This window comes from Apus apus, chromosome 1 (genome assembly GCF_020740795.1).
Source record: "Apus apus isolate bApuApu2 chromosome 1, bApuApu2.pri.cur, whole genome shotgun sequence".
NCBI classification, from domain to species: Eukaryota; Metazoa; Chordata; class Aves; order Apodiformes; family Apodidae; genus Apus; species Apus apus.
Window position 1 is genome coordinate 81,489,750 of NC_067282.1, and position 26,666 is coordinate 81,516,415.

The window sequence follows — 26,666 nt, forward strand, 5'->3', positions numbered from 1 at the left end:
TAGTTTATTTTGCAACTTATTTTCTTTACTGTTTTGAGTGGGTTTTTTAATGGACTACTTTGATAGAGTGCATGCCTTTGGGCTAATGGTAGGTGCACAAAAAGCATCTTCTCCTTATTTTAATGTGGGATTTATTTCCTAAATGCTTATTTTTAAATGCCCACTGGCTCCTGCAAAGGATTTGGGCTATCCTGTAAAACTTGGAGCACTGTGCCCTAGAAACCCTACCTGTATTTTGCAAGACTTGGGCCTTTCCCTTCTGACTGTAACCATCAGTGGTGTGCATCAGGGCTGCTTGACTCATGGGGTCACTTGGTGAGCAGAACAAGCCACCAGTGACTGTAAAGCTGGAGAAGGTGTCCATCTCTTTCTGAAATTATGCTGCCATTCAGCATTTAGCTTGTGTTGTGGAAGACCACCTATGGCTAACTCTGCTGTCAGTTCGTTGAAATTGCGTGGAACACTCACTGCTGAGAAAGAGGAAAGCTTCCCCTGAATAGTCATTGCACTCCCTCCACATTAGAAAGGTCCAAGGGCCTTTCAAAAAATATTCAGAATACAATTTGTATGGCAGGAAATAACTGTTAAGTGAATCCTTTCTGCCTGTTTGTCTGGTTTAGGAGCTGCTGCTTTAAAGATGTTAAAGAAAAGGGTTTCTTCACGTGCCAAGACAATGCAGAACTTCATGATGGAGAGTGTCATTATTTCCATCAACTGATCTCTGTTCACAGCTCTTCCCACTGCCTTGACATGTCCTGTCATCTTCCTCATCTCCTTCAAATGCAGGGAAAATTGATGTCCCCTTCTGTAGCTGTGTGTGGGGATGCTTCTCAAGCCTTGCAGACTGTGCCCTTTTGCAGGGAAAGCAACTTGATGGTGGCCATCTGTCATTGGGGTAATAACCAGAGAGGTTTACAGAAATCTGAGAGAAGGTGGAATGGGAGAAAAAGGGCACTGTGTGCTTTGAAATGCCCAGATCAATGAATATAAAAATAAATACATTTATTTAAAATGTTCATTATAAAGATGCCAGGCACTGTTATGCAGAATGTCAACTGATTGTCTGTGCCAGACTAGCTGATTGCTACACTGGCGCAAAAGAACACTTTTTTTACAGTCTCAAAAGCCCTTCCAAGCACAGCGTTTCACCTCCCCTCTTCTTATTCTCTGTCCCCCAAATCACTGCCACATGGGCTAGAAGAAGCTTGGAGCATGAAGAGCTTGAAAAGGAGAGATGGCCATAGCCATGTGTGTAAGAGGCAAAAAAGCAGAAGTACAGTAGAAAAAAACAACTCATCGGGAAAATAGATTTGCAGAAGTGGATGTTACCTGATTGTATTTATGATACCTTAATCAGATGGCAGAAGTCTGTCAACTGTTTGGCTGAATTTGCATTACTCCTTGGAAATCTGCTTTCAACAGTCTCCAGTGCAGGAGGAGAGCAGGTGGTCCTCATGGTTGGAGAACTTGGACTCCATCCTGCAAGAGCCAGATCATGCCTTTCATTCATCACAAGAGCGCTAGCTTCAGAATAATGGTTCTGATCTGCCAAAACCTTGTTGGTAGCTTGGAAATACCCAAAAGAGCCAGTATCTTTCATTCCAGCTCCCAGAAATCCCTCCAGCTCATGCTGACTTCGTGGCTCAGTTGATAGTTGTCTGGTGAAGATACGTTTATATAATATATTAGGAGCAATTTCCATGCTTTAAGCAGGATAGTTACAGAAAGAAAATATTTCCACTGTCTTTTTTTTTGTTTGTTTTTAGATTTCACAGCTTTTTCTCATTACATAGTAGCCACCGTACGTCTCTCAGTAATCTGCATGTGTGGAAGATGTGATTGTGGTCTCCTTCCCTGTCTATGCATCAGCATTTCCACTTTGTCTTCCTGTGGAAACTTAAGATCCAGACCTGAGCTGAACAGAAATTTAGGCTGTAACAGAGATTAACGCCTAATTCTGTGCTTCTTTTGGTGCTTTTGAGGGCTGAAATACTCCCTTCTGCTGTGCTCTGCAAGAATATGAGTGTTGGAGGGGATGGGCTCAGATCCTTGATTTGGGAGCCTTTAAAGTCCGCAGTTTAAAAACCACTGCTCGCAAAAATCTTCTGCCAGGTTTGTCTTGGCCTGCTTTGTTTTTCTCTGGGGGCAAAAATAAATCATTTTTATTCCGAGCTGAAGGACTGAGTGGCCAGAAGAGGTCATTGGAAGCTCTTGTCCTGGGTTCTGCAGCTCTTAGGACAGATCAGGTCCCCAAAGGCCTGTGGGAGAAGGGCACTTGCAAAGTCTCAAAACCTTTGTTATTGCATAAATGAAGGAAAAACAGCTCTTACATGCATGCCTTGACCTCCTATGTGATCCCTGCCGAGGTCTTGAAGGAGGGGCACTAATCTCTGAAAGTAGCTCATGCACTCTTATCTCCAGTGGTGCTCCTGGTCTTACTTGTATAGTTGAAGTAGAGGAGAATCCTCCTTGAAAATTGATTTTTGAGAAGGCGACTCACCTGACTGTAAAGCACTGCAAACATGATTATAGTCCAGGGGGAATACGGCCTGGGATGCGTTTTTATTGTTTTGAAACGGTACTACATGACTCTTCCTGTTCAGCTGTTTGTACTGCCTGCCTGCCTGAGTGCACAAAGTTGAATTAAACAAGACTTTTAAAAAATTGCAGAAAAGAGGATTTTTTTTTTTTAAGCTTCCCATTTCTATCATTTCTTAACTTCAGCTTCAGAGGTGTAAAACAATAAGACAGCATTGCATGCACAGCTTCAGAGGAGCCCAGGTTGCGTCAGTTCCTCGGCTCCATGTTTGCTAGTTTGGGTTTTTTTGCTTTCCCCAACTGTCCTGTAGGATCCAGGAGGCTGTGGCTTAGCAGGTTACTGGTTTAATCCACAGCAAATTCCCATGTTTCTGCTCTTAGTTCACAAGTGCTGTAAAGTAAAATGTACCAGCTTAACCCTCAGTGGAAGAGTCACGTGCTGATGTGCCCTGCCCTTGTGTTTGCGGTGGCTTAGGCTTGCCTTAAGCTTCAGTAGCTTGTTGGTGCTGCTTGGGATCAGCAGGAGAGCTAAAGCCTCACACAGGGGAGATTGTAGGAGAAGAGAGGAGATGGAGTGATTTGTGAGCTGACTCAGCTTGACTTACTGCCCAAGGTTATTGCTTCTGCAGGTGTGGTGTGGTGCAGAGTGGTCTGCCAGCCCCCTGCTGTCCTCCTCAGATGTCTCCCATGGGCTCTGTTTTGGAGGGAGTTGGTGGGGTCCTCAGCAGTACTGGGCAGGGCTGGCAGCCCAGCCAGGTGTCACTGAGCAGTGCAGCTAGGGCACAGGGAGGTCCCATGGCTGGGAACATGCCAGGCAGAGGCCAGCATGTGAGCATCACCCTCAGGAGAGCTGCAGGAGCAGGGCAGTACTACAGTGTGCCTGAATCTCATCCAGGCCTGCCTGGAGTGCTGAATGGGTTACAGTGTGACTCTAGAGCCCAAATGCAGAGCCCACTAACGAACTGTGTCGTGTCAGGTGTTGGGTACCAGAGCAGGGACATCCAGGCTGTCATGAAGCACACATTTCCCCATTGCAGGGAAAGGTACTGACCTTTTGCGTGCTGTTTCTGCCACCACCTTGTGCCTTTTTTCACTTGCAGGCTGGTTTACACTCTTCTGCTTACAAGAGAGCATCTGCCTCACACAGCAGGATTGCAAAAAACATTTGCATGTGTGAGGTACTATTGGTTTTCCTCCTTTCCATGTCTGGGAGGTGGAAGCAGACATGAGGTCTGTGCTCTCTGTCCCTGCCACATAGCCAGCTCTTCGTGCTCTTTGGGTACCTCTGCATCCCCTTCATCTCTGCCTCTCAGGCAGCCGCTAGTCAGGGTTAGCTCCACTGATGCTCCAGCTAATTTTTCCTTAATGAATGAACTGTGACCCTCAGTGCTGGATGCTGCCTGTCCTTTTACCACCCTGTTCTGGTTTATTTTCTTTTTTTTTTTCTCATTCAATGAGGTCATTTCAACTTCTCCACCTAAATTAGCTGCCCTAATAAGCTCCTTAGGGTGCTTTGGGACAGAGTGAGTGGAGAGAGGAGAAGCAGCTTGCTGGTGGGAGCCTGCATTCCTTGCTTTCTGAAGCAGCTTTAATAATGGGGCACAACAAAACAGGGACAGTGGGTGGGATTGTGCTCCCAGCACCTACCACACTGCGTCTGGAGCAGTCGAGGTAAGGGGACCAGCAATTTTGTAGGAGCACCCACCACTTGCCAGTGGGAGAAGGCTCAGAGAACTGCTCTAAACAGCACTATGCTGGTGGGGCTGAAACCCCAGAGTAAAGCCGAAGAGGAAGGAAGAGGGTGAGTGCCCTTTCTCCTGGAACTGAAGCGCTCAGGAGCAGCTGGGAAAGCTGTAGCTCCCCTGGGTCCATCAAGGACTGTTCCCTCTGCATGCCTGCCCTGAGTGCACAAGGAAGGAGTTGCTGGTGGAGCCACAGGTGGAGCCAACCCCTGTGGGTTTGTGTGGGGTTTGGAAAACTGTGGGGGAACTTCACTGCCCCATGTACCTGGGCTGAGTGCATGGGCTTGCGACCATGCCATTTGACTAAGCAGTCCCATACAGCTTGGATGCGTACCTTTGGCCAGGAAGCTCCTCTTTCAAGGCACATCATGTAGTGGGGAGCCCGTTGTGCCACAAGACTGTTGCAGAGAGAGGGTGCACAGTGGCAGCCTTGAGCGGGTGTGCAGGGTGGGCTGGGTGTGCAACTAACAGAGCCTGCAGCAAGCGAGAAGTTCAGGCCCTGAGTTGGAAAGCTGACCTAATTTCCAATTTTTGTGTCTTCTGTCTGATTCTCATTTCGCCTTTCTTCTACATCAGCTTCTTTTTTCTTTACATCTGCTTCTTTTTTTCCTGTGCCCTTTCCCACTGACTCCTTGAACTCACCCAGTTGCTTTTGGAAACACATTTCTGCCAGCAAAATCCTTCCAGCCAGTCGTTAATATACCAACAAGGATACTATTGTAATTGGAGGTTTTATTACCACTGCTGTGAAACAACTGCCATCCCATCTTACTTAACTCTTTGGCTCCCCTTTTGCCTGCTGCCAGCAACTGAATCAGTAAGAAACTGCCCTTTTAAAAAGCTGCAAGCATGCAAACTGGGAATGCATTCTTTTTATTTTCATTTCTTTTCCTGCTCTTACCCCAGAATGTTGTGGTGATACAGTGCTTCACCCTCTATTTCTTGATTGTGTAGCAACTGATGACTTCTGAGTTCAATTTCTCATTTAAAATAAGGCTTAAATCTTTGCCCAAAGATTAAAAGTATATTCTGACTGCCTTGCTTTAGACCACAGCACAACTTCTTCTTATCCCTTCAGGAGCTTGAAGTGAATTCACTGACTAATTCTTTTCTAGTTTAGTTAAACAATTGCTAGTCTTTTGGCTGCCTTTCATTTAAACCTGTCTTCAACCATGCTTATTTCTCGGTGCAGGTGGTGCTTTACTGAAGGAAAGTAATCCCCAGACCAACCAGATTATTATTAACACTTGGTTTTCATTTTCTGTGTGGTACCAGGAGCCTGTTGCTCTATGTTGGTAGGTGAGAAAGAGGAGAGGGGAAGGTTTGCAGAGACCTCACACCCTCAGTCACAGAGAAAGTACACCTCTGGGTGGCAGGTTTGTTTCCTCAAGTTGTGGTCTCAGGTAGGATCTTGGGCAGTGTGGGAAACTTACCAGCAGCAACAATAGGAACAAAGTGTTCTTCTGCCCACCCCAGGCCACCTGTGGGTTTCTTCAGGACTTAAAAAAAAGACAAGCAAGGATGCTACCAGCAGCAGGATCCGCTTGGCTTTGTCCACTTGCAAAGGTGACACCTGAGAGTCTTCATCAGTTTTGCAGCATAACACAGCATGTGTTTTCCTCCGTGCTGAAGGTATTACATGAGCTTTTGATTGATGAGAAAGAGCGATGTCTGGTGTGCTGCAGCACGTATGGATCAGCATGTACAGCTAATTGCCAGGCATGAGGGCTTGAGAGGATTACACTGCTAATCTAGGTATCTTTCCTGTCTTATCACCCCCCCTTTCCTCCTGCGACACGCATGCACACGTATTCAGATCCTGTAAGGAATGGAAATCAATAGAAGTGTGGGGGAGGGGTATAAGGAGCGTGGCTTCCTGAGAGCTTGCAGTGGCTGGCAGAGGACAGGTCCCTTCCAGCTGTTTCTGTGGCATCAGCATGGCTCTGGTGGCTGACCCTCCCTCCTTCTGTGGGATGGCATGGATGGCCACAGGAGAGTTAGCAGATTGCAGAGGGTAATAACAAAATGCTGTGTCCCTGTGCCTCTCACTCCCACCCACGGGGCTGTTTGTGATGCTGTTTGGTGCCTTCCAGTGCTCATCTCTGGACTAGTGACACTGGCATTCCTCTCTAGTGTTCCACTGGTTCCTCTTGAGCAGCTTGTTTTTGTCTTGCATGCACAACCAGAGGGTTTGGGGAAGGAGGTTCATGGTGCTGAGCTTGGATCCCTGCAGGGCAACAAGATGTTGTGGGGCAGATGGAAACATAACTTTCACATTAATTCCCTGCAAAATCCAGAGCATTATTTCTGTGCCACAAGCAGCACCCTAGGAGTAGGGAGTACATGTATTTGTTCTTCCTAAACAGCTCACATTTGACACTTGGCAAGCAGATAGTATGAAGTGGGCAGCTGGGGACACAAGGTAACACCATACAGTGCCTCTGAAGTGGTAAAACATGTAACAAAATCCAAGGGAAGAAGAGGCTGCTGGGTTTTACTTGTCCTACAGCCGCCCTGAGATGGTCCCACTGTAGTAGGTAGCCTATGTAAGTAGCTTTACTCCTGTAGAGCCTCCAGTGTGTAAGGCAACCATTGTGCTAAGTGATTTTCTCTGTGCTTCTTTACCAGCTCGAGCTAGGAAGCCTTTAGCTCCCAGCCTGTTGCTCCTACTACATCACTTAACAAGGACATGGCATCTCAGGCAGGTTTGCTGTCTTGTGAGTAAGATGAAATGCTGGTAGCTCTTTGGTTTGTGTCTAGAACGTAAAAGCTTTTATAGCTTACCCCTTGGAGGTGGTTGGAGTTTTGGATGCCCAAGAATGAACCAGAGCAAGCTTAGGGAAAAGGGAGACGGGAGTTGTCTTTGTCTACACGAGGGAGAGTTCAGCGTGACGCTGGGAGCTGCTGGAAAGGGAGCTCGTCCTGGGGCTTGGAGGAAAGCACCATGTCCAGACGCAGGAACTCCAGGAACTTGAGCCAATTCCTTCTCCTCAAGCTAGCCTTAATGAGGTCACCAAGTGCTAATTGATTGTGCCTTATTGAGATGGGTGCATTTGAGGCGGGTTTGACTGGAGCCGTCTGTGCAGGCTTCCTGAGTGAGGGATGTGCCTGTAGGCACCATCTCCGGGCTCCCTCCTTCTCCTCGTCCTGGCAGGAAGGACATGGGACTCTCCCTAGCTGGGTCCCTGACGCCCTCTAGTGGCAATGTTTACATTTAATGTTTAGGAGCTCTCAAAACTTGGGGGTACTTTTGAACATGCTGTGCTTAGCAGCCCACCCTCCACCAAGTACCCAGTGGCCTCTGCAGTAACCTTTGTTTTGGGGACTAACAAGAAATGCTGTTTCTTGCTTTTGAATTCAGTGTTGTAAGTACAAGCTCAATGCTGTCAGCTGTGGCCAGACTCAAGAGTCTGGCTCAGCAATGGTGGTAGCACAGTAGTTTTGTTCCCAGCAAGTGTTTTTCAGCCACTTATCCACCTCTCCAGCCACTTGCTCCCAAACTTAACCTTGATGCTGGAGAGAGAGGAGCTCTGCTGATACTTCCAGGGGTCTTCACAGCTGCAGGGGGTGCACTTGTGCTGGGGGACAAGGAGGAGGCAAGGCTGGATGCTGGGTGAAATGCAGGCAGGCTGCCTGGATGGCATATTGAAAAGAGGTGAGAAATAGGCAGGAGCTAGTTGAGAAAGAGCAAGTGAGACAACATATCCTGCAGCATCCACCTCAGCTCTGAGTCAGGTGTGTCCCTGCTCCCCTTCACACAGTGGTGACTCATACCTACCTAACCCTACCCTTGCTTTCAAGTGGAACTCAGCTTGCAGAGTGCCCCTGGAAACCCTGGTGCTTCCCATGAGGGATGGCTGCAGGATGAGTGCGGGCAGCTCAGCAGTGTGATGGCTGCCAGCAGAGCAAGGGCTTCTGGGTGAACACCATGCAAAGAGTCACCTGTGTCCTGATCCGCAAGCTTAGGTCTTTGAAGCTCAAACAGGATGACTGGCTTGGGAAGAACTTCTTTCCTGATAATACACTTCCCCATTTGTGCCACCATGCCCTGGAAAGCGCCTTCAAGGTGTTCCCTGCTTGCTTTTCTCTCCATGACCTCCAGGCCTCATCTGTTCCAGCCTGATGGGCTAAGCCATGCGTGTAGCCCTCTTGTCAGCACAGGCCAGTGGGGTCAGTGCCTGGGAGTGGTGCGTGAGCCCCAGCAGATCGATGGCCTTGCTGCAGAAGTCCCCAGTGCTCAGCAGCACTCAGAACAAAATGCTCGTTGAGCTTCTGAAATGAGCTGTGACCTGCTGTCACGTTCGGCTGCTTCTTTTCCCCCTTCTCCTACCCTCTTCTCCCCTCCCCAAACCTGGTACTCCAGGCACATCTTACAGTGTATCTAAAAAGCTGCTTGTGCTTCACTGGCCAAAAGCGAGAGCAGTGGTGTGAAGCACCAGAGCCTTCTCACTGGCCAGGCCAGCTCAGGGCACTTGTCTGTTTAGATGTTCAATCCTTTGGAAACTGGGCTGTCATTTCGCGAGTGGGTCTCTAGTCCTTCTGGTTAGGAAGGTGAATAAATGTATTCCCATGCTGGGCTGACTCAAGACAAAGGCCTCGAGGCTGCACGCGACCCAGTCTTACCGATTCCTCTATCCAGGAAGATGTTGTTGGCTTTTTTAATCAAATGAGCAGGAGAAATGCAAACCAGCATGCCAGGCTTTACCACACTTAAATTACAGCCTTCAACAGCATGTCACCACCACCTCCTGATTTTTCTCCAGGAATGGATTTTGCAAGGGCTTGCCCACGTGGTATAAAAGATGCTAACCCTCCAGTCAGGTTATGAACTGGAAAAACAAAGTCACAGTTCCAGCTGGTGAAATGGTGCCTGTGCCAGGCTCTAGCTTGCTTGGGAAACAGTGTGGCAAGTGCCTGCTTGAGACCCAGCCTTCCAACAGGCTTCTCAGCGTTGCTTCTGGGGAGCAGGCAGCTCCCTGTCTGGCAAGCCAAGTGCCTGCCCTGTACCTGCCCCGCAGAGCCAGGCAGGCTCCCAGGGGACCAGGGCACTGCCTGCCCATAACCAGTGAGCAGCCATGCTGCTGAGCAGGGCTGGGGGGCACACAGGCACCTGGTGAGATACCCAGGGCTCTCAAATTGGGAGAAGGAATACAGACAAGTTTGCTTCATGGATACCTGCTTTCAGCCTGTACACCGTTGTGTGGAGGCTGATGTAGCAGGGAGCTCCACCTTTGAAGCAGTTCAGCAGGAAACTAAATCCAGGAAGGTGATGATCAGGTTTAATTTATTTAAGTAATGTAAGAAATGTTCTAAGAGCTTGTGGCTGGAGGGCAAAGAGAGCTGAGCTGCATGGCTCTGGAAATTATTCAGAAAGGTTTCAAATGAGAAATTTAAATCTCATTGTGCATGCAGCATGAACGAGCAAAGTTAGTTGCCACTGTCTCCTCTGCTTTGCTGGAAATAAGAGGGAAGGGGGAAAGGTGAAGCAAGGTGGGCTCCTGGCTGCGGTCTGCCAGAGACTGTGGCTGGTGGGCAGGGCATGGCAGCCCTGGCAAGGAAAATGAAGAATGAGAGGGAAGAGGAGTTGTGGCTGCAGGGATGAGGGCAGTAGCCTGCCATGTACATGGCCTTGCCAGGTACTTTACCTGTCAGGAGCAGTAAATTCCCTGGGTAATGAATGTGTGGTCAAAGCAAACACTCCTGTCCAGTGTTCAGGAAGATTTCCCTCTTGTTTACTCCCACTCATGTCTTTTTCTTTCCCCTTTTCTGCTTTTGACTTTTCTGCCATAAATAATCCCAGCGGTTGTCTTCACTGCAGCTCATTGCATTTTGTAGCCATGCCTGAATGAAACAGATGCAGCTTTCAGCAGCTCAGCTAATTTTATCAAACCTGCCAGCGCTGTGAATGAAACTGAACTGAGATATGGTAATTATATTCCATTGGTACATGGCGAAACCGTGGGCATTAGCAGACTAACTGACACTGCCTTGTCTGCAGAGTTGGGGAGGTTTGCTTTCTTCTTTCCATGTGATATTTTTTGAGATAACAAAGCCTAAAAAGACTTGGGAAAGTCTTTATCTTGCTAAAATTAAGATTCTTGCTAAAAGTAAACAAGTTTGGGGTCTGCAGTTTCTTTTTAATCCTGATTTTAGCAGCTGTACTTCCTTTCTTCTGGTTAATCAACTGGAAAAGTAGTCACCAGTTTATTACCAAGTGTCTTGGTGTGTCCCAGGACTGGGCACTGGGTAGGCTGCAATTGCATTTCATGGCCCTTAGAGAAGCCACTTCTCTCCGAATGCTGAAACCCCTTCATTTGGCTTGAGGGGGTCATTAAGACATGAAACGATATAAACAAAGGAAAGGGGAATTGGATCTCCTGACTTTTTTATGAGGGAAGATTAAAGGAACTAAGTTTAGCTTGGCCCCAGTGGTGACTTGAGTGGCAGAGACCAGGGCTAAGGAGTGGCTAAAGGATGTGGGCAGGAGGGCGTCACGAAGCAGGCTTGGGAGCACATGATGAAGGGGGAGTTGCCCATCACAAAATGCCTCAATGGGAAGCAGATGAATTAAGCTGTGCTGCTCGGCAGCATGATGGCAAACCCTGTGCTGTCACTGGGGCCATTGGGCAGGAATTTAAACACAGTGCTGGAGTATGTGCTGCAGGTTGCAGTCTTGCCCAGCTAGGGACTTTAGGGATGATTCTCCTGTTTTTGTGGGATAAATATGAGCCAACAGGGTTTTGTTAATACTTAATGTTTAATTGCAACCCTAAAAAGAAACCTCTCCCCCATCTCTCCTTTATAATGCCTTGGCTTCAGACTCAGTGGTGCTAACTCTTGGGCTGTGTTTCCCCATCCCGCATGGCTGCAGTGATTCCCGACTCGCTCCGAGTGACGGCAGTCCCGCAGACGCTGAACAAAGTGGAGCATGACTCCCTGGAGCTGAAATGCGAGGTGTCCAAGAGCACAGCCCAGCACAGCCACGTCTCCGTTGGCTGGTACCGGCAGCGAGGCAGCGAGACACCTGTGGAGGTCATCTCCCTCAGCCGTGACTTCGTCCTGCGGGCTGGCAGCGCCTACGCCCAGCGGCAAGCGACGGGGGACATCCGCTTGGACAAAGTGGGGGAGACCACCTCAAAGCTCACCATCTACAACCTCCACCCATCGGATCAGGGCGAGTTTTACTGCGAGGCAGTGGAGTGGATCCAGGACCCGGACAAGTCTTGGTATGCCATGACCCGCAAGCGTTCCCAGGGTGCTATCGTCAATGTGCAAGCCACAGGTCAGTTTCTTCTCTGCCTTTTCTTGCTCAGCTGGGTGGTGGGAGGAGGTGGGGAATGGGGCTGTGCCTTGTTAGGTGCCTGGGGCTTGGCTCCCTCCTTTGCCATCTGCCCCTCTTGGGAAGCTGCTAGCAGGGTGAAGGAGGGCGATGAGGGGCCTGAGTGCTGTCCACAGGCAGGGCAGATGTCAGCAAATAGCAGCTAGGGGACATCAGGGCAGCAGTGGGGCTTGGGTAGCAGTCACTGTTTCCTGATGTGGCCAGCTATCTGGGGCTGCTATAGGAGCTAAAACTTACATCTTAAGCACTTGTTAGCACAGGCAATGAAAATTTTGGTTAGTGAGGAGATAAGAGGGGTACAGCAGAAAAAAAAACAGAAACTTTCAGCAAGCACTTCTGTATTGCACAAGGTTCATTTGCAAGTAAAAATCCTTCTTGCAGCCTGCAGCATGGGTTCCTGCTAAGGACCTAAAGACCCAGCTGGGCTCAGTCTTCCTCTCTGATATTCCCAAAGGTCCTGCCTTTAACATGCACATAGGAGCAGGGTGCACATAGGACTAGGCTTCAGCTTGCATCCCACAGTGCCACTGGATGGATGCTGCTGTCACAGCAGAACTGCTCCCAGGAAATGGCTGGGGAGGCCTTGCAGCTCTTGCATGCTGGGCAGCAAGCTGCCCTTTTTTCAGCACAGCCAATCTGGGCTCTCAGCAAAGCAAGCCCTTTGTCCATCCACCTGTGGATGCACGTGTCCGAGTGACGTTGACTACACAGGGAGTGGCAGGTTGTAAATACCTCACATAAGGTGTTCTGGCTGTCTTGGTCAGCTATGGCACACTGACATGAGTTGGTCTGTCTCTCCCCAGATAAGGAATTCAGCGTCCGGTTGGAGACGGAGAAGCGGACATACATTGTGGGTGAGCCAGTGGAGTTTCGATGCATCCTGGAGGCGCAGAATGTCCCTGACCGCTACTTCTCCATCTCCTGGGCCTTCAACAGCTCCCTGATTGCCAGCCTGGGGCCCAACGCCGTGCCGGTGCTCAACAATGAATTTGCCCAGCGTGAGGCTCTGGGCCAGCTCAAGGTAGCCAAAGAAAGTGACAACGTTTTTGTGCTGAAGATCTATCGCCTCCGCCTTGAGGACAGTGGCAAGTACAACTGCCGGGTGACTGAGCGGGAGAAGACTGTGACAGGGGACTTCATCGACAAGGAGAGCAAACGGCCGAAGAATATCCCCATCACTGTCCTGCCGCTCAGTAAGTAGAGTCTTGCCTATCACCTCCTGTGGCCGTTGCTTTACTGGGCAGCTAGCTGGTGAAGCCATGATGTGCCCCAACTTTGGTGGTGGGGAAGAGAGAGAATAAAAGTTAGCATGCTACAGAGGCCTGAAATTGCAACTAGCAAGATTTTTTTTTTCATGGAAGGGCGTGGTGGAGAAGGAGGAGTATGTGTCAGGTGGGAAAACATGCCCCCACCTTGGGTGATGGCTCCAAGGTGGCTATTTTGGCCTTGAGTTGAAAGTGTGTGTGACAGTCCCTGACTTGCTTCTTGCACCTGTCTCCTCACCTTGCTCTGCAGGGAGCTGGATGCTCTAAAGTACTGAGCAGGCGTAATGGAGAGACCAGCTTTGCCCTGGTTTGTCCTAAGAGCTGCTAGATTCCTGCAGGCTGTTCAGTGGCTGTTGCTCAGCTGTTTTGCAAGACAGCTGTACTGGGAGAAACCAGGGTTCATGTGCTCCTTGAGCTCCTCTTTGCCCTACAGCATGGAGCTCTGTCATGGTCCCTGTGTGTCTGCCAAACCTGGTGAAAACAACCCTGCCCGAGGCTTGCCTGAATGCCTTTTATATTTGTCAGATGAAAGTGATAAATACAGATATAAAGGGCTGAAAGGAAGGGGTCCACTGACTCATTCCTTGTTTTGCTCTCTGCATCTCAAGTAGCTGTGGCATGATGAACCATGCAAGTGTTGCCCAGGCTATCTTGGCAGTGGGTTTTGACCAAGGACAGGGTAAAATCCAGGAGGATTTTTTGCGATGTTTGTTTCCTACTAGCTTTGTAGGGAAATGCAGCCCTTTCCTCCAGCTTTGTTTTTCCTCCTCATTTCTCCAAAAGAAATTCTATTTCTTTTCTCTCCTGCCAATGTTTGGTCTCATTTATTTGGCTTTGAAAACTACTCTAGCTAGAAATCTTGCACTGGACAAATGTCTAAAACGTAGACAAATGTCTACTTGTAGGCACAGCCACATTTCAGACAGATTTCATTCTTTCCATTTAATAAATCACCAGCTCTAGGAACAAATATGTTGATTTTCCAAAGGTGTCCATAACTCAGCCAGAAGACAGCAGGAGAAACCAGCACTCGGTATCTCAGAAAAAACAGCCGTAAAGCCTTACATCTCTGGGAAGCTCAAGATGCCAGGTTTTTTTGATGTTACCAAACATTGATAGCTACCTGTAGTGTCACTAGCGATGGGAGTTTGGGAGAGCTTCTACCAAAAGGTGTTGTAGGAATGGACGTGGCAAGATGGTGATCAGGATGATATGCATTGAAAATCTAAGGGAGTTGGAAGCTTTTTTTTGTCAGAGCCGGTTGCACACTGTGTGTTGTAGCAACACAGATTCCCTCAAGTTTTGCTGAGATCCTATCCTGGACCTGCGACCAGAAGATACGGCAATGTCTCGTGAGCCATAGGCAGATTTCTTTGGCCTACACCTGCTTTGAGTGTGCAAGTCACCAGGAGCAGCTCGCTGCCCACAAGCTGGTTTTGGATGTGGTCACGCATGAGGTTGAGACGTGCCTGGACCCAAATGTGTGGGCAGTTTCCTGCACCTGGTGTAAAGCCTCTCTGGCCAGCAGCGTCCTTCTTACCAACAGAAAAGTGGCGAGTGTGTATCATCTCCCCTGTGTGTATACGTTTTTCTCCTTAGAGACCAGCATCTCCTTGGAGATTGTCAACAACGCCAGCAATGTCTTGGAAGGAGAGAGCCTGCGCTTTGGCTGCAACGTGCGCTCAGGCTTAGGGCCCCAAAGCCGCCTCTCCATCGTCTGGCAGCTGGTGGACAAGCTGAACCGGCGCAGTGAAATTGTGCGTCTGGATCGAGAGGGCACCCTGCAGCCAGGCCCCTCCTATGCTGAGCGCAGCAGCTATGGTGGCATCCAGGTGGAGCAGGTCCGGCCCGGCTCCTTCACCTTGGAGATCTTCAACAGCATCAAGGCAGATGAGGGCCACTACGAGTGCCGGGTGGCCGAGTGGACGCGGGCGGTGGATGGGGAGTGGCAGATTGTTGGGGAGCGGCACGTGAGCACCCCGGTGTCCATCACTGCTCTGGGTGAGTACTTGAGGTGTGGGGGCCGTGGAGCTGTGCTCCCCGCATGCCTGCCCCCGCCCCCAACCCTGAGAAGGTCACCTGAAAATAACCAGGGCTTCTCTTGGCACTCCTGCCCTTGCTTGCAAGCAAAATGGAGGTCCTTGGCAGCCCACCCACAGCACCTGGTTGGCTGTTGCAAAACATCTGCATGCCCCATTGCTTGTGGGGGCAAAGTCTGAGGGGAGGCTGTGGCAGGAGCGAAGCAGGGGGTGGCTAAGGAGAGGGGCAGTGCTTCCAACATCCTTCCAGGAGAGAGGCTACCCATCCTGTGACTTGTTCCCCCAGTATTGGAGGCAGGCTATGGGCAGTGCAGTGGTGGTGCTGCATCAGCAGCCCATGGGCATTGAAGCCTCCTTGCATGCCCTGGGTAAACTACCAGACCACGAGAGACAAACATTTGGCATCTGTTGGCCCAGCCACCAAAAATGACCAAGCATCTCTGACGGCATCAGAAGCCTGCAGAAGACATGGATCAGGAATGGTCCTCGCCTCTGTAAGGGGCATTGAGCTGCTGGCCTGGAACGACAACATTTTCCATGACTGAGCCAAACTAGGATGTGGGGTCATTGCAGCTGGTACTCTGCTCTGCCAAAGAGCTCCTCCATTTCAAACACAGTGAAGCCACATCAGTATAGCAGAGGGCAGGTAGTGCATTGGGCACTTCTCAGGGATTGTGAATTACTTTGGTCCTGCTCAGGACCTTGCTATATCAAGCCCTGGACTAGTTCCCAAAGTGCTCTGCAGGATACTGAAGAAGGAATGACTGCTCCTGTGAGGCCACTGATATGCAGAATGCCAGGACTATAAACAATTGGGGAGCTCTGTTGAAGGGTTGAGATAGGCATTTTTGGGGTTGTTGGGTTTTTTTTGTTCTTTGCAGTATTAATCTTAAGCTTTGGCAAGATTTGTGCAAGACCAGATTTCAAAGTTCTGTCGTATTCTGATGAAAATCTTCCTTTTTTTCCTGCTTCCCTCCCCTTCACTTTTGACCTTTTTTCAGAGCCTGTTCTGTCTGGAGCTAGAAGTCCTTGCTATATAGCTTCTAAAAGCATGTGGGGATGCTAGTTTTTAAGGAACTAAAGACACATTCCCATCTGCTTTCAATGATGTCTTCCTCATGATGTTAGCAGCGTTTGGCCTGCTGTAAGTCCACATATTGGCCTGTCTCTTTACCACTTGCAGAACTGTTGAGATTAAGTGCTGAGATTTTTAAGTGTATCACTTTTACTCTTGTTAAAATTAAAGATGCTCGGAATTGCCTGACAGTTCCAGAAGTTGTGATGGAAAGGTAGTTGTCCATCCTTCTCCATGCCTTGTCTCAGAAATTGCCATCTGTTGAGCACATTCTGTGAATTGCTAAGAAATTCCTAGATCCTCTTCCTATAACTAGCAAAGCTGAAGTAGCTCATGAACATTTTGTGGAGAAAATATTGAGTATTGTTTTATTGCAGCTGAATCTGATAATTTTTCTTCAGAGTAATTTTTTGAAGAGTCCTGAGAAGCTCAAATGGAAGGTGCTAAGAAAGAGCAAGAGAGGTTTATGGCCACAGAAATTGCTAGTAAAAAAATGCACTAAATTTAGTGGCACTCACATTTCAAGTTAAGGTCTAATCATTTGCCAGTCTGCCAGGGTAAGAAACTCTTTCGCTGAACCAGCACAGATGATGTTCAAACCCATAAATCTATCTACAGGGTGGTTCAGAAGCAATAGCCAAAAGAGGAATGTGCTGTCAGATGAGACCATATGTTCCTGAACTTCTCAGGATCTTGAGTGCTTGTCAGGGACCTCAGTGCCTGGTTGGCTGGGAAAGGAGGGAGCAGGCAGGGTGAGGGGGCTGCTAATTTCTTGTAAGAAGGTCTTGCAGGAAATCTGCCTGCTTTTATGCATGGCTTCTCTCCTTTTGTACCAAGTCTTGAAGGAAGAAGGACCTTTGTGTGTTAAGTGCCATGAGCATGTTAGTTGAGTTGAGGACCTCAGAAACCCACCTGCCTTACGCACAGCAGTCAAGAGAAGTCCCTCTGTGGAGCTTCTTTGCCCAGGCCAACTGGAGATTAAACTTTATGAAGTCTGCTGGTCTTGGTGAAATTAATTTGGCATTGTAGGGGCATCGCTGGCTCAGCAGTTCTCTGAGTTGGGCCTGGTAACACACTTGCTGGGGCAGGAGGGCTGCTGCAGGATTGGAAGGGCTTACGTGGGAATGAGATGCAGCAGTCCTGCAGAGGAGACAGCCTGAGTCTCTCTCTCCCCTCCTGGGTAATCACTGAACATGTTGCAAGAGGCTTTAATCCCAAAGATTGACCTGTTTTCTCAGCAATTAGACATGCTGGAGCTCTGGCACGGTGACACCATAGGGCTGCAGAGGCACTGGCTGGAAATGTACAGATACAGCAGTGTCTGTGCTGTGGCTGGTCTAGCCTGTGGCAGCAGCTCTCTGAGTTGCAGTGAGCTCCCAGCTCATACCTGGAACTATACGTTCAAGCCAGTGGCGGGCTGAACCTCTGTATCAATCCAGAAGACATTCCTGTTTCTATTGGGCTCTCCCCTGGGGCAGAGGCTGTGCTGGGTGCCAGAACAGTCGGTGCTGCAGAGGGAGGGAAGAGAGGTGCCAGCTAGCATGGAACAGCCCTCGGAGTCTGCCAGGAAGGGGGTGCTTCTTGGGGATGTTGATGGTGGAAAACAAGGTCCATGCTACATCTGCTCACCACACTGAAGTGGTTGGAAGAGAAGAAGATACTTACCTCTGCAGCTCAGAACAAATGAGTGATGGAAATACTCTGACCCAAAGTGTAATACGGAAATATGTTATTTTCAAATTACTGATAAGAGTGTTGGTTTGAAATTCCCCTAAACAAGGTGCTGGGAATAAACAAGTCAAAATGTATTGACTGGCTTGCAGAGTGGTGGATGTGAGAGGATAACTGCATACAGCTGTCCTGCAGCTGTGATCTGGAAAAGAAGCAAAAGCCGTGGTTTGTGAAGAACAGGAGCAACCAGCTTCTCTCTCTCTCAGTTGCCTCCATCCTGGGGTTTTGTAGCCGCTGCCATCTCACTGATGCATGAACAAAGGCTGCTGCTTCTCAATTTCTTCATCTTTCCTTCACCTGCACAGCCAGCCACAGACCTGGGGTGGGGGGCGGTGTGGGGACCCCCTGCCCCAGTGGTGGATGTGAATGACAGGGTGTGCGAGTGGCCAGGCTGGCATGGGGTAGGCTCTGCCTGTCACTGCTCCCTTGCCTCTGTGTTGATGGGTTTCCATACAGGGCTTTGGCAGCATGCAAGGGCTGGCTGCTTGCCCCCTGGGTCTCAGGGGATCTCACTTCTCTGGGCAGAAACTGAACGCGGTTCTGCTGCTGGTGCAGCCAGTGCTCACACAGACAGTCCTCACTGCACAGGCACTGAATGAAGTGTGGTTTTGCGCTGCTTTTCATGCCACTTCGCAATTGCAAACGAGGAGCCAACACAACCCAAGTGGCCGATTATTCCAGGCCTGTGACTGGATGACCACACTCTAGCTTTTGCTTGCTAACAGCAGGGCTTCGTTAAGCAGGTGTCTCTCAAAGCCCTTTTCTCTTTCCACAGAGGCTGGCTTTGCTGTCACAGCCATCTCCCGCACCCCCGGGGTGACCTACAACGAGTCGTTCGACCTCCAGTGCATCATCAAGCCCCACTACCCGTCATGGGTACCAGTGTCAGTGACATGGCGTTTCCAGCCAGCAGGCAGCACCGAGTTTCACGACCTGGTCACCTTCACACGCGACGGCGGGGTCCAGTGGGGTGACAGGTACGCGGGTTTCCGGACCCGCACCGCCATCGAGAAGGCCGAGTCCAGCAACAATGTGCGCCTGAGCATCAGCAGGGCGAGCGACACAGAGGCCGGCAAGTACCAGTGCGTGGCTGAGCTCTGGAGGAAGAACTACAACAGCAGCTGGACGCGGCTGGCCGACAGGACTTCCAACCTGCTGGAGATCAGGGTCCTGCGGCCAGGTGAGTGCCGAGAGTGTACGAGAGGGGCTGGGGGGTGCACTGTGGGGGTGGGATACATACCAGTGCTGTGGTGGTCTTTGGGGAGCAAGGACTGCTCTCGTGGCTGTGACTGAAATCACACACTGGGCTTGGTACAGGTGGGACTGTTTGACTGTTCAGCTGTGGATATGTTGGAGTTCTCTTATCCCCATGTCTGAGGAGCTGTGTCCTCTCTTTGCTCCTCACGTGAGGTTTTCTTTTGGGAGCTGAGGTGACTGCAGCTTAGTGCAGTCTCTGGGCTGTTGTGAGTCTGAGGTGGCTTTTAGATTGCCACCTTGCTTCATCAGAGCAGACTAACCTGAGGAAGAGAGGGACAGGGCAAACAGGATTGAAGAAGAAAGACATGCTCCCACCAAAGCCTGCATGTGCACACATGTCATAGGTGAGGTGATGCAGCTCTTGTCTAGTAACTGGCTGCATCTCTTGCTCTGCTGGAGGTATCTTCAACAGCAGCTAGTGATCAAAGAGCCTGACTTTCATCCCCACCAGAAACTGAGGCCTTTCCAGCTGGAACTCACCAAGGCTATGGATGCCACACAGAGTATGCCCCAGCTAGGCAACAGACACCTGGCTTGGCAGGGAGAGTCAGAAAACCTACAGAGTGCGTGTAGTGCATGTAGAGCTGGTAGAGAGAGTTAGGTGCCTTCTATAGGCCTTATCACTGATATTTGGGTTGTGCCTTCAATTGTCCATGAAGGGTGTAAAGATACATGGTCAGTGCAGCTCTGGGCCATTGCTGAGCTGAATATTTTATTGCTGCCTCAGCCTCAGGACTGCACTTGATGACTGGAGTGAGACTTTTAGCATCTTTAAGACTCTTGGCATAGGTCCTTGCAGCATTGTCAGTCCTCCCTTTGTGTTCCTGTGTAGGGGGAGTCCTTCCTAGGGTTTGTCTTCTAGCCTGAGCTTTGTGGTTTTCTTCTCAGTGGCCCTTTTCATACTCTTCTCCACCTTCCACAATCCTTAGCACGACTTGGGAAAAGTCTGCTGCTATGAACTCCAGGCACCTCAAGAGTTCTCCATCCTCCTTCTTTCCTCCCTCCTTTCTTACCCTCATCTCCAGGTTAATCTTCTCCATTTATCTTGATTAGCCTGCCTTGTAGTACATGTTATACTGCTTGTAAGGTCAGGTCAGTGATGTTCATCATTTTAGCTTACTTCCCTATGAAACAGCTTTGGCTGGGTGTGGTCCATAGAGTAATATGCTTCTTCATGGTGTGTCTCTGTGTGTGCATGTATATGAGACAAAGAGAAAAATCCTTGATAACAGCTTCCAGAAGAAAGCCTCTATGTCACAGCTCAGGTTGGCTAGGAGGACATTTAAAGGACTTTTAAACCATGCTCTAGCAGCCAGTTCTTCTTCACTGGAGCAGCAACCGTCAAGTGATGCCTTAACAGAGCAAGTCATGTAGATCTCCATGGTTTTTACCTCTCCCTATCTCCCTGCTGCTCAACAAACTACTGCTACACAAATCTTAGCTGTCAGTCCAATAAGCCTTACATAATGTTTGTGGTTTTACAACCCGTAAGAGGATGGAAGAGAAGAGGGGGGCCTCCTCAGAACATTCCCAGCACGGTGGATGTCCTCTCTCTGTGTTTTGTTTCCACATCCCAGGCAGCCTCTGAGAGCAGCTGGTTGATGTTCTTTGTGAATGCAATGCCAGCAGTTGTACTAGTGACTGCTGTGGTTCTCTCTGGTTTTACAAGGTGCAGATGGTCAGGTTGGGTCATTGCTGGGTGTTTGGCTGGACAATCTCCAGGGAGAAGCCGGGATGATGTGTTAGGTGCCTTCCTCGGTCACCACTGAACAAACTTGATAGTGCTGTCAGTCAAGCCTGTGCTGATGAAGCAGATACTGGTTTTCAGATTAATATCTAGGGCTTCTTCAAAAGAGGCCATTCAGGAGCCCTGAACCACTGAACACCTGAGAGTGCTGTCAGTCTAAGTCTGTGGCTCTCTAGTCACCTTAATATGACATAACTTCAGGCTGCTATTTAATATCTTAGTCCTAGCTTTCTCCTTTCCCTTGCCCACTAGCCCAGGGTTCCTTTCTTGACCCATATGCCAAAGATTTTGGGGTGAACTATCTCCACTACTGATCCACTGAGGGACACTGTAAAGAAGGTTTCTCTGGAGGTCTTTTGGCAAATTGAGTCAGCATGAGTTTCCAGATTGTAAGTTAATGCAGGGATTCTAGTTACATCCTAAACCTGTGCTCCCTGTTTGTCAGAATGACCTTTCTATTTGACAGGTTCCAGTTGCAGATGTGGGAATCGATATATGCCAGCCTTTAAAGTAAGAAAGGTAAAATAGTGATTGCCTGATTGCTTCTTTAATCCTTTTGCTTGGTGAAATCCCACATCTCCAAGGGACTGGGTGCTGGAGCTTCTCCTGGTGTCAGTTTGCTATTTCAGTGCTCAGGCAGTCTCTCCTTGGCATTCTTGCAGTGTGTAGTATTTGTAGTTGTCATCTGTGCTGAGTGGTAACTGCAGAGGTGGCAGTGCTGGTTTTGATTGTATGTAATAATGTGTCTGTGAAGTAGTTTCATCTGTGGCTATCTCATGGCCAACAGGTAATGTTGAGGAAATATCAGAAGCTTGAAGACCTCCTTTCCTACTCCCAGGAAGAATCAAGCGGTATTTGAGAAATGGAACCCATAACTTCTGAAGGAGGGAATGAATAAGGCAGGCAATGGCAGTGTTAACCCAGCTCTGAAGTGCAGGTCTCTAGCTGGGATTGCAGAAGTGCCCTGCATGACATCTGGAGCCAGATTTGGCTTTTTAGCGTGAAGTTCTGGTCCCTTGAGCATGAAGTCATTACAAGGACTGGCAGCATGAGCAAAGGCCGTATAAAGGGTGCTGGCAGTATGTGTGAGAGCTTACAGGGAGTTTAGATATCATGAGAGTACGCTGTCCATCACTTCATGGTTCATGAAAACTGAGGAGCAATAGGATCTGAAGCTCCAGTGTTTCTCCCTTTCATGGCCTGCTTCTCACTGTCACACAAGCTGACACGCACTGGCTTGCAAAGAAGAGGGAGGCTGGTGCACAGGTAGGGGCATGCAGATGCAGCCCCAGGTAGCCTGTGTGTGCTTTGCCGGGAGAGAGACCTGCAGTGCTGTAGGGTGGGTGCTGGGTTTTAACTTCTGTAGGCTGGGGCAGAAGTCCAGGATGCTGTGAGGGTCTGTCAAGCAGGGTTGTGGACCAGACTGCTTAGATTGCCTGTGGCCATTTCATGTCCTGACAATACAGTTCTCTCCTTTTTGCTTCCCTGTCTTGAGTTGCCTGTTGTTTCTTTCTCAGCGAGTTCATGTTGCAGCAGAGAAGGAGGAGCAATAAAAGTACTACTTGGTTCATGCCAGCTGCTTTCCCAAAGCTAAAGCTGGCAGGAGACTATGCAGAGGAGCATAGGCTGAGATTGAAGTGAGTCCTAAATGCAAGGATACAGAATTCTCACCCACAGTTTTGTGTGTGGGACTCCCCTTTGCCTGTGATGCCTGGCCTCCCCAAAAGCTGGAGCTTGCCCTGAGGGTTCACCACCCCTTTCCCTTCTAGAGCCATTTCCTTGTTGTTTGCACACTTGGCCTTTCCCAGGTGGAGAAGAGCATCCTTCATACAGGCTTTACCAAGCTGGTCTGCAAGAGATCAGTCAGGACAAGTGTGTCCTGTCCTTGCAGAGGACAGGTGTGATGACTCCCTGGCACTTGCTGATCTGTCAGGTTTAAGGGGAGGCAGAGGTGCAGGTGGCTCCTTTTGAATCCAGGTGACCCTGAAAGCCTTTGGATGTGGGCTAAGCTTTCAGTGTGAGGATACTAGTTGAACAGTACCCCCATGTAGCCCCCTTCCACAGGTAGTGTGGAGAGGGAACAGTGCTTGGGCTCCAGGTCCTGCCCAAGGTAGGAAGGTGGTAGGTGCATGTGGGACAAGGGGAAACCCAAGGACTGTCAGGTGGGCAGTGTTCCCAGCTCCTGCTTGGGTCGTGCTTCTCCCTGTTGTCAGATAGGCTGTGTTCCTGGCTCCTCCTTGGATCTTGCTTCTCCCTACCAGGTTTTCAAGGATAGAGCTGCTGAGATGGGAGGTACTGTCTGGGAGCAGTGTGCATCCGTGCAGTCTGTGGGACTCAGACAAGGGCAGCAGACAGTCTCTGGTGGCATGGTGCATGATGGGGACTGTGGTATGATCTGGGCAGACTAGGACATCTGGATAGGACTCTGTTGGCAAGGAGGCTTAAGCAGATTTGTGCTGGTGTAGTAAATTGCCATTGTCCTGGTGTGCACTACCGCTCTTATCTTTCCCCTGCAGTGCAAGCAGCGGGGTGATTCAGCAGAGTTTTGAGAAGGCCAGAGGTCTGAGCTCTGAAGAGTCTCTCTGGCAACAGCAGAATAAAAAAGCAGATTTTTCACACAAGTGGGAGGTTGTGGCGACTCCACCTTGAGCACCCCCATCACCTCTTTTGTATTCAGGCACAGAACTGCCCATTCCATGCAAGGCACCACCTCCCTGTGCCTCTGTAATCTTCGCATCCCCCTGTCCTTGCATCGACCACTGGCTGGTTCCTTCATGACTGATCCTGAAGCGGGTGCATGGGGACAAGCTGCAATCGTTTCTATAAATCTGCCCTTTTGCTGCTGAGTTTTTGACAGTAATGAACATGGGAGGAGGGATGGGGAGGGGTGGCGGGGGATGATAACCAAGCAGACGCCACTGGTGCTGGGCTCCTCGCTGCTTTTTTGTGAGCTATGCTATGGCAGATTGATTGACCTGGGAGCCGTCGGGCAAACAAGGCAGTCAGGCTCTTCATTAGAACATTAATTAGCTTCCATGGGCTCTCCAGGGGCTGCTTCGTAAAGTTTGGTTTATTAGGAGCTGTCAAGTTGAAACCGTTGTGGAGGGAGAGTGAAGGCTCCTCAAGCTGGCCTTGAAGAAGCTGGAGGAGGATTGTGCCTGGACCATATTTTGAGAGTGGGGTTAGCCAGAGCTTTGAAGCCCTCAAACCTTTAAGAGCTCTGAAACCCTACACCTGGGTGGGTGCAGAGGGAAACCACCACTGACAGCAGCCTGACTACACTGGGGTAGCAGTGGCCAGAGAAATCTAAGAGAGCAGAAGTCCCTTACCTCTTTGTCCATGCTACAGAAAGACTGCTCAATATCCTTCTTACCCATCCCTCTGAAGACTTGGTAAGTAGCCAAACAGGGGATGGTAGTGAGCACACAGGCTGGGGATGCTGGGAGGATGAAGAGATGAGGCAGAGGAGAACTGGAAGAACAGGATGCTTTATGGCATACCTCATGCTAGGAGAGGAGGACTGATTTTCAAACAGTTGCCAAGACACTTGTGGAGTATAAGGAAAGGCTTTCCCTAACAAATGAGAATTGGGTATTATTGTTACTGCCTTTTTTCCACCTCATTTCTTACTAATGTCTGCACTGCAGGAGTTCTCTTGTGGATGTATGTGAAAGATGCCTTTTTCTACCATGGGTTATCAGTGGGGTACTGACCAGGCTCTTGAGTAGAGGCTCAGACAAGTGTTTCCAAGGGCCACAAAGTGCCTACTTAAAAACCTAACACTTCTTGCTGCTGGCAGCATCCAGCAATGACGTTAAACAAGGAAAGTTCATGAGCTGGAAACTTCCTTACAGAAGTGAAGTCTGAAAAGTTGCTGCTTGCTTGATCCCAGAGTGGTTTTGCTCTGTAGAACAGCACTGCTTCCTTGCTCTACAGCTGCCTACTCCATCTGGCAAATAGTCCTACTCTTGCTTAAGTGATGAAGTTCAAGAAGTGCTCAGGAGAGACAGGAGGCTGATCAGCAGCAACCATGCTGTGGCGCAGCGCAGACTCCTCTCCCATGGGTGCTAAGAGACTTGTTCCTTTTCCTTCACTGCCACAAGGGTAAGACCTGCTGTCCTGCCTCAGAGCAGGTTTTTTTTCATCAGCTCCCAGCACACTGAGCTGACAAAATAAAGAGGTTCAGTGTTGCATAACCCAGGATGTCACCTTGCATAGACCTGCATTAGTGACCTGACTGGTGCCCTTTTTCTTTTCCAGGTGACACAGGTGGGTTTACTTCCTCAACCTTGAAACTCTGTTTGTGCATGTTTGCCCTAGGAAGCTCTGTCCCCACACTTGCTAGATCCTCTGGGACAGCTTCCCCACTTAAACTTGCTGCTGCCTCCTTCTCGCAGTTAGTGATCCCAGGCTGACACCCTGGGGTGCTTTTTCTCTGCTCTTAGCCATCAAACCCTGCTCTCAGCATCCCTGTCCCCCATCTTATGTCTGTACCATCACTGTCATGCACACCTGAGAGCCCGCTCTTCTTGCTCCTGCTGTCATACCCTCTACTGTCTGGGCACTGGTTTGTAAATACAGATCAGAGGTGGGGTATTTCCCATGGCCACACATCCACGTGAGGATGCTTTCCCTGCCCCACTCCTACTTGCTGGCTCACCTTGTCAAGCTGGCTGTGGTTTTGCTCTCATAGGTATTGCAGAAGTGCTCTGCAGCATCACTCAGCTGGGCAAATCTGGCCTGATGCAGGTCAGACAAGGGCATGAGGTTTCATTGGTGTCAGTGGAGCCCAAGCACCTGGAGCAAATGCTGTCTGGATCCCACAAAAACATTAAGTCAAAATGAGATCATCAGTGTGAGAAGCAGAGGAGGGAGCTCATGCTGGATGCCCTGCAGTGTTGCGCACCCCATGCTGGGGCTGCTGACAGTGGCCTTGCAGGGTCCAAGCTGTGTTTCACCTCCCTTTGACTCTGGTTTCTTGTCTGGGAGCAGTTGACACTTCACCCCTCTGAAGGTGTGTCCATGAAATGTTTCAGTTGGAGCCAAGTATGTTCAGCTGACTGGACTTACCTTCAAGGCTTCCCTTGCTGCTTCAGCCTGGAAAATGCACCTAAGGGCATAACTTGAAAAGCTGGATTTTAAATGTGTAAAGCACCTCATATGCATTTCACAAGGGTGAAGGGGGCAGGAATGCATCCTTGCTCCTAGTGGGACCTTGACCTGGGCCAGCCTGCTCGGTGTGTGCCCATTGGTCTGACTGCAGGCAGTCCTGCTTTTCAGTTCCTGAACAAGACTGACGCCACAAGGAGACCTGGACTGTATTCAGAATACGTTGCTCTGTTCAAATTAACTCTCTTCAGGATTATTTTTGTAGGAGCAATTTTTTCACTTCAATTTCAAAGCACTCCCTTCTCCTCTTTTCAAAATCTCCTGAGTGGTTTTCCACTCCCGCTTGCAGGATGCATACACAGAACCATGGTGTCAGCCTGTTTGCAGTCCGTGCACATGCAGCTTCTTTGATATTGTCTGGAATGTCTTTTCTCCTTTCACTTTAGCTTCTCATTGATTCCCTGTTTGCATTCCTTGGACTAAAATACTCTGCAGTGAATAGTACTTAGATCTTGTCCTGCTCTAATGCTTTGTGCATCCCTCATATCCTTGAAGTCTTCAAAAGCAGAGTAGCAGGGGCAGCCTACAGGGCAGAGGGAGCACTGGTGGTGAGCAGGTTTCCAGCTAGGTGTTGACCACCATTCTTCCATGGTCCATGAGCCCCAGCCCCATAGATTCCCTGCTGTTCTCCACAAGGTGAATGGCTTGGAGGCCAGCAGGCTCAGTGCTGCAGTAGCATGATTTTTCTCTTAATGCATTCTCCAGTCAGAGCAGTACTCAGCCCAGGTGTCCCTCCCAGCATGCTTGAACAGCAGCTTTGGCTG

The 26,666-nt window shown here is 49.5% G+C and overlaps 1 protein-coding gene across 5 annotated transcripts in view; it reads left to right on the top strand.

The window, feature by feature from the left end:
- Window positions 1–26,666, top strand: part of IGSF3 (immunoglobulin superfamily member 3) — a 100,136-nt gene that overhangs the window by 53,130 nt on the left and 20,340 nt on the right. For 4 of the 5 annotated variants that reach the window (XR_007888430.1, XR_007888431.1, XM_051608726.1 and 1 more), the window contains exons 3-6: window positions 11,152–11,562; window positions 12,423–12,812; window positions 14,484–14,885; window positions 18,505–18,909. Coding sequence is in view for 3 of the 5 variants with exons in the window: in XM_051608726.1 (XP_051464686.1) it covers window positions 11,152–11,562; window positions 12,423–12,812; window positions 14,484–14,885; window positions 18,505–18,909 (1,608 nt within the window). In the remaining 2 variants the exon portion in view is untranslated. The remainder of the gene's footprint in view (window positions 1–11,151; window positions 11,563–12,422; window positions 12,813–14,483; window positions 14,886–18,504; window positions 18,910–26,666) is intronic. The other variant, XM_051608746.1, reaches the window with a different exon arrangement.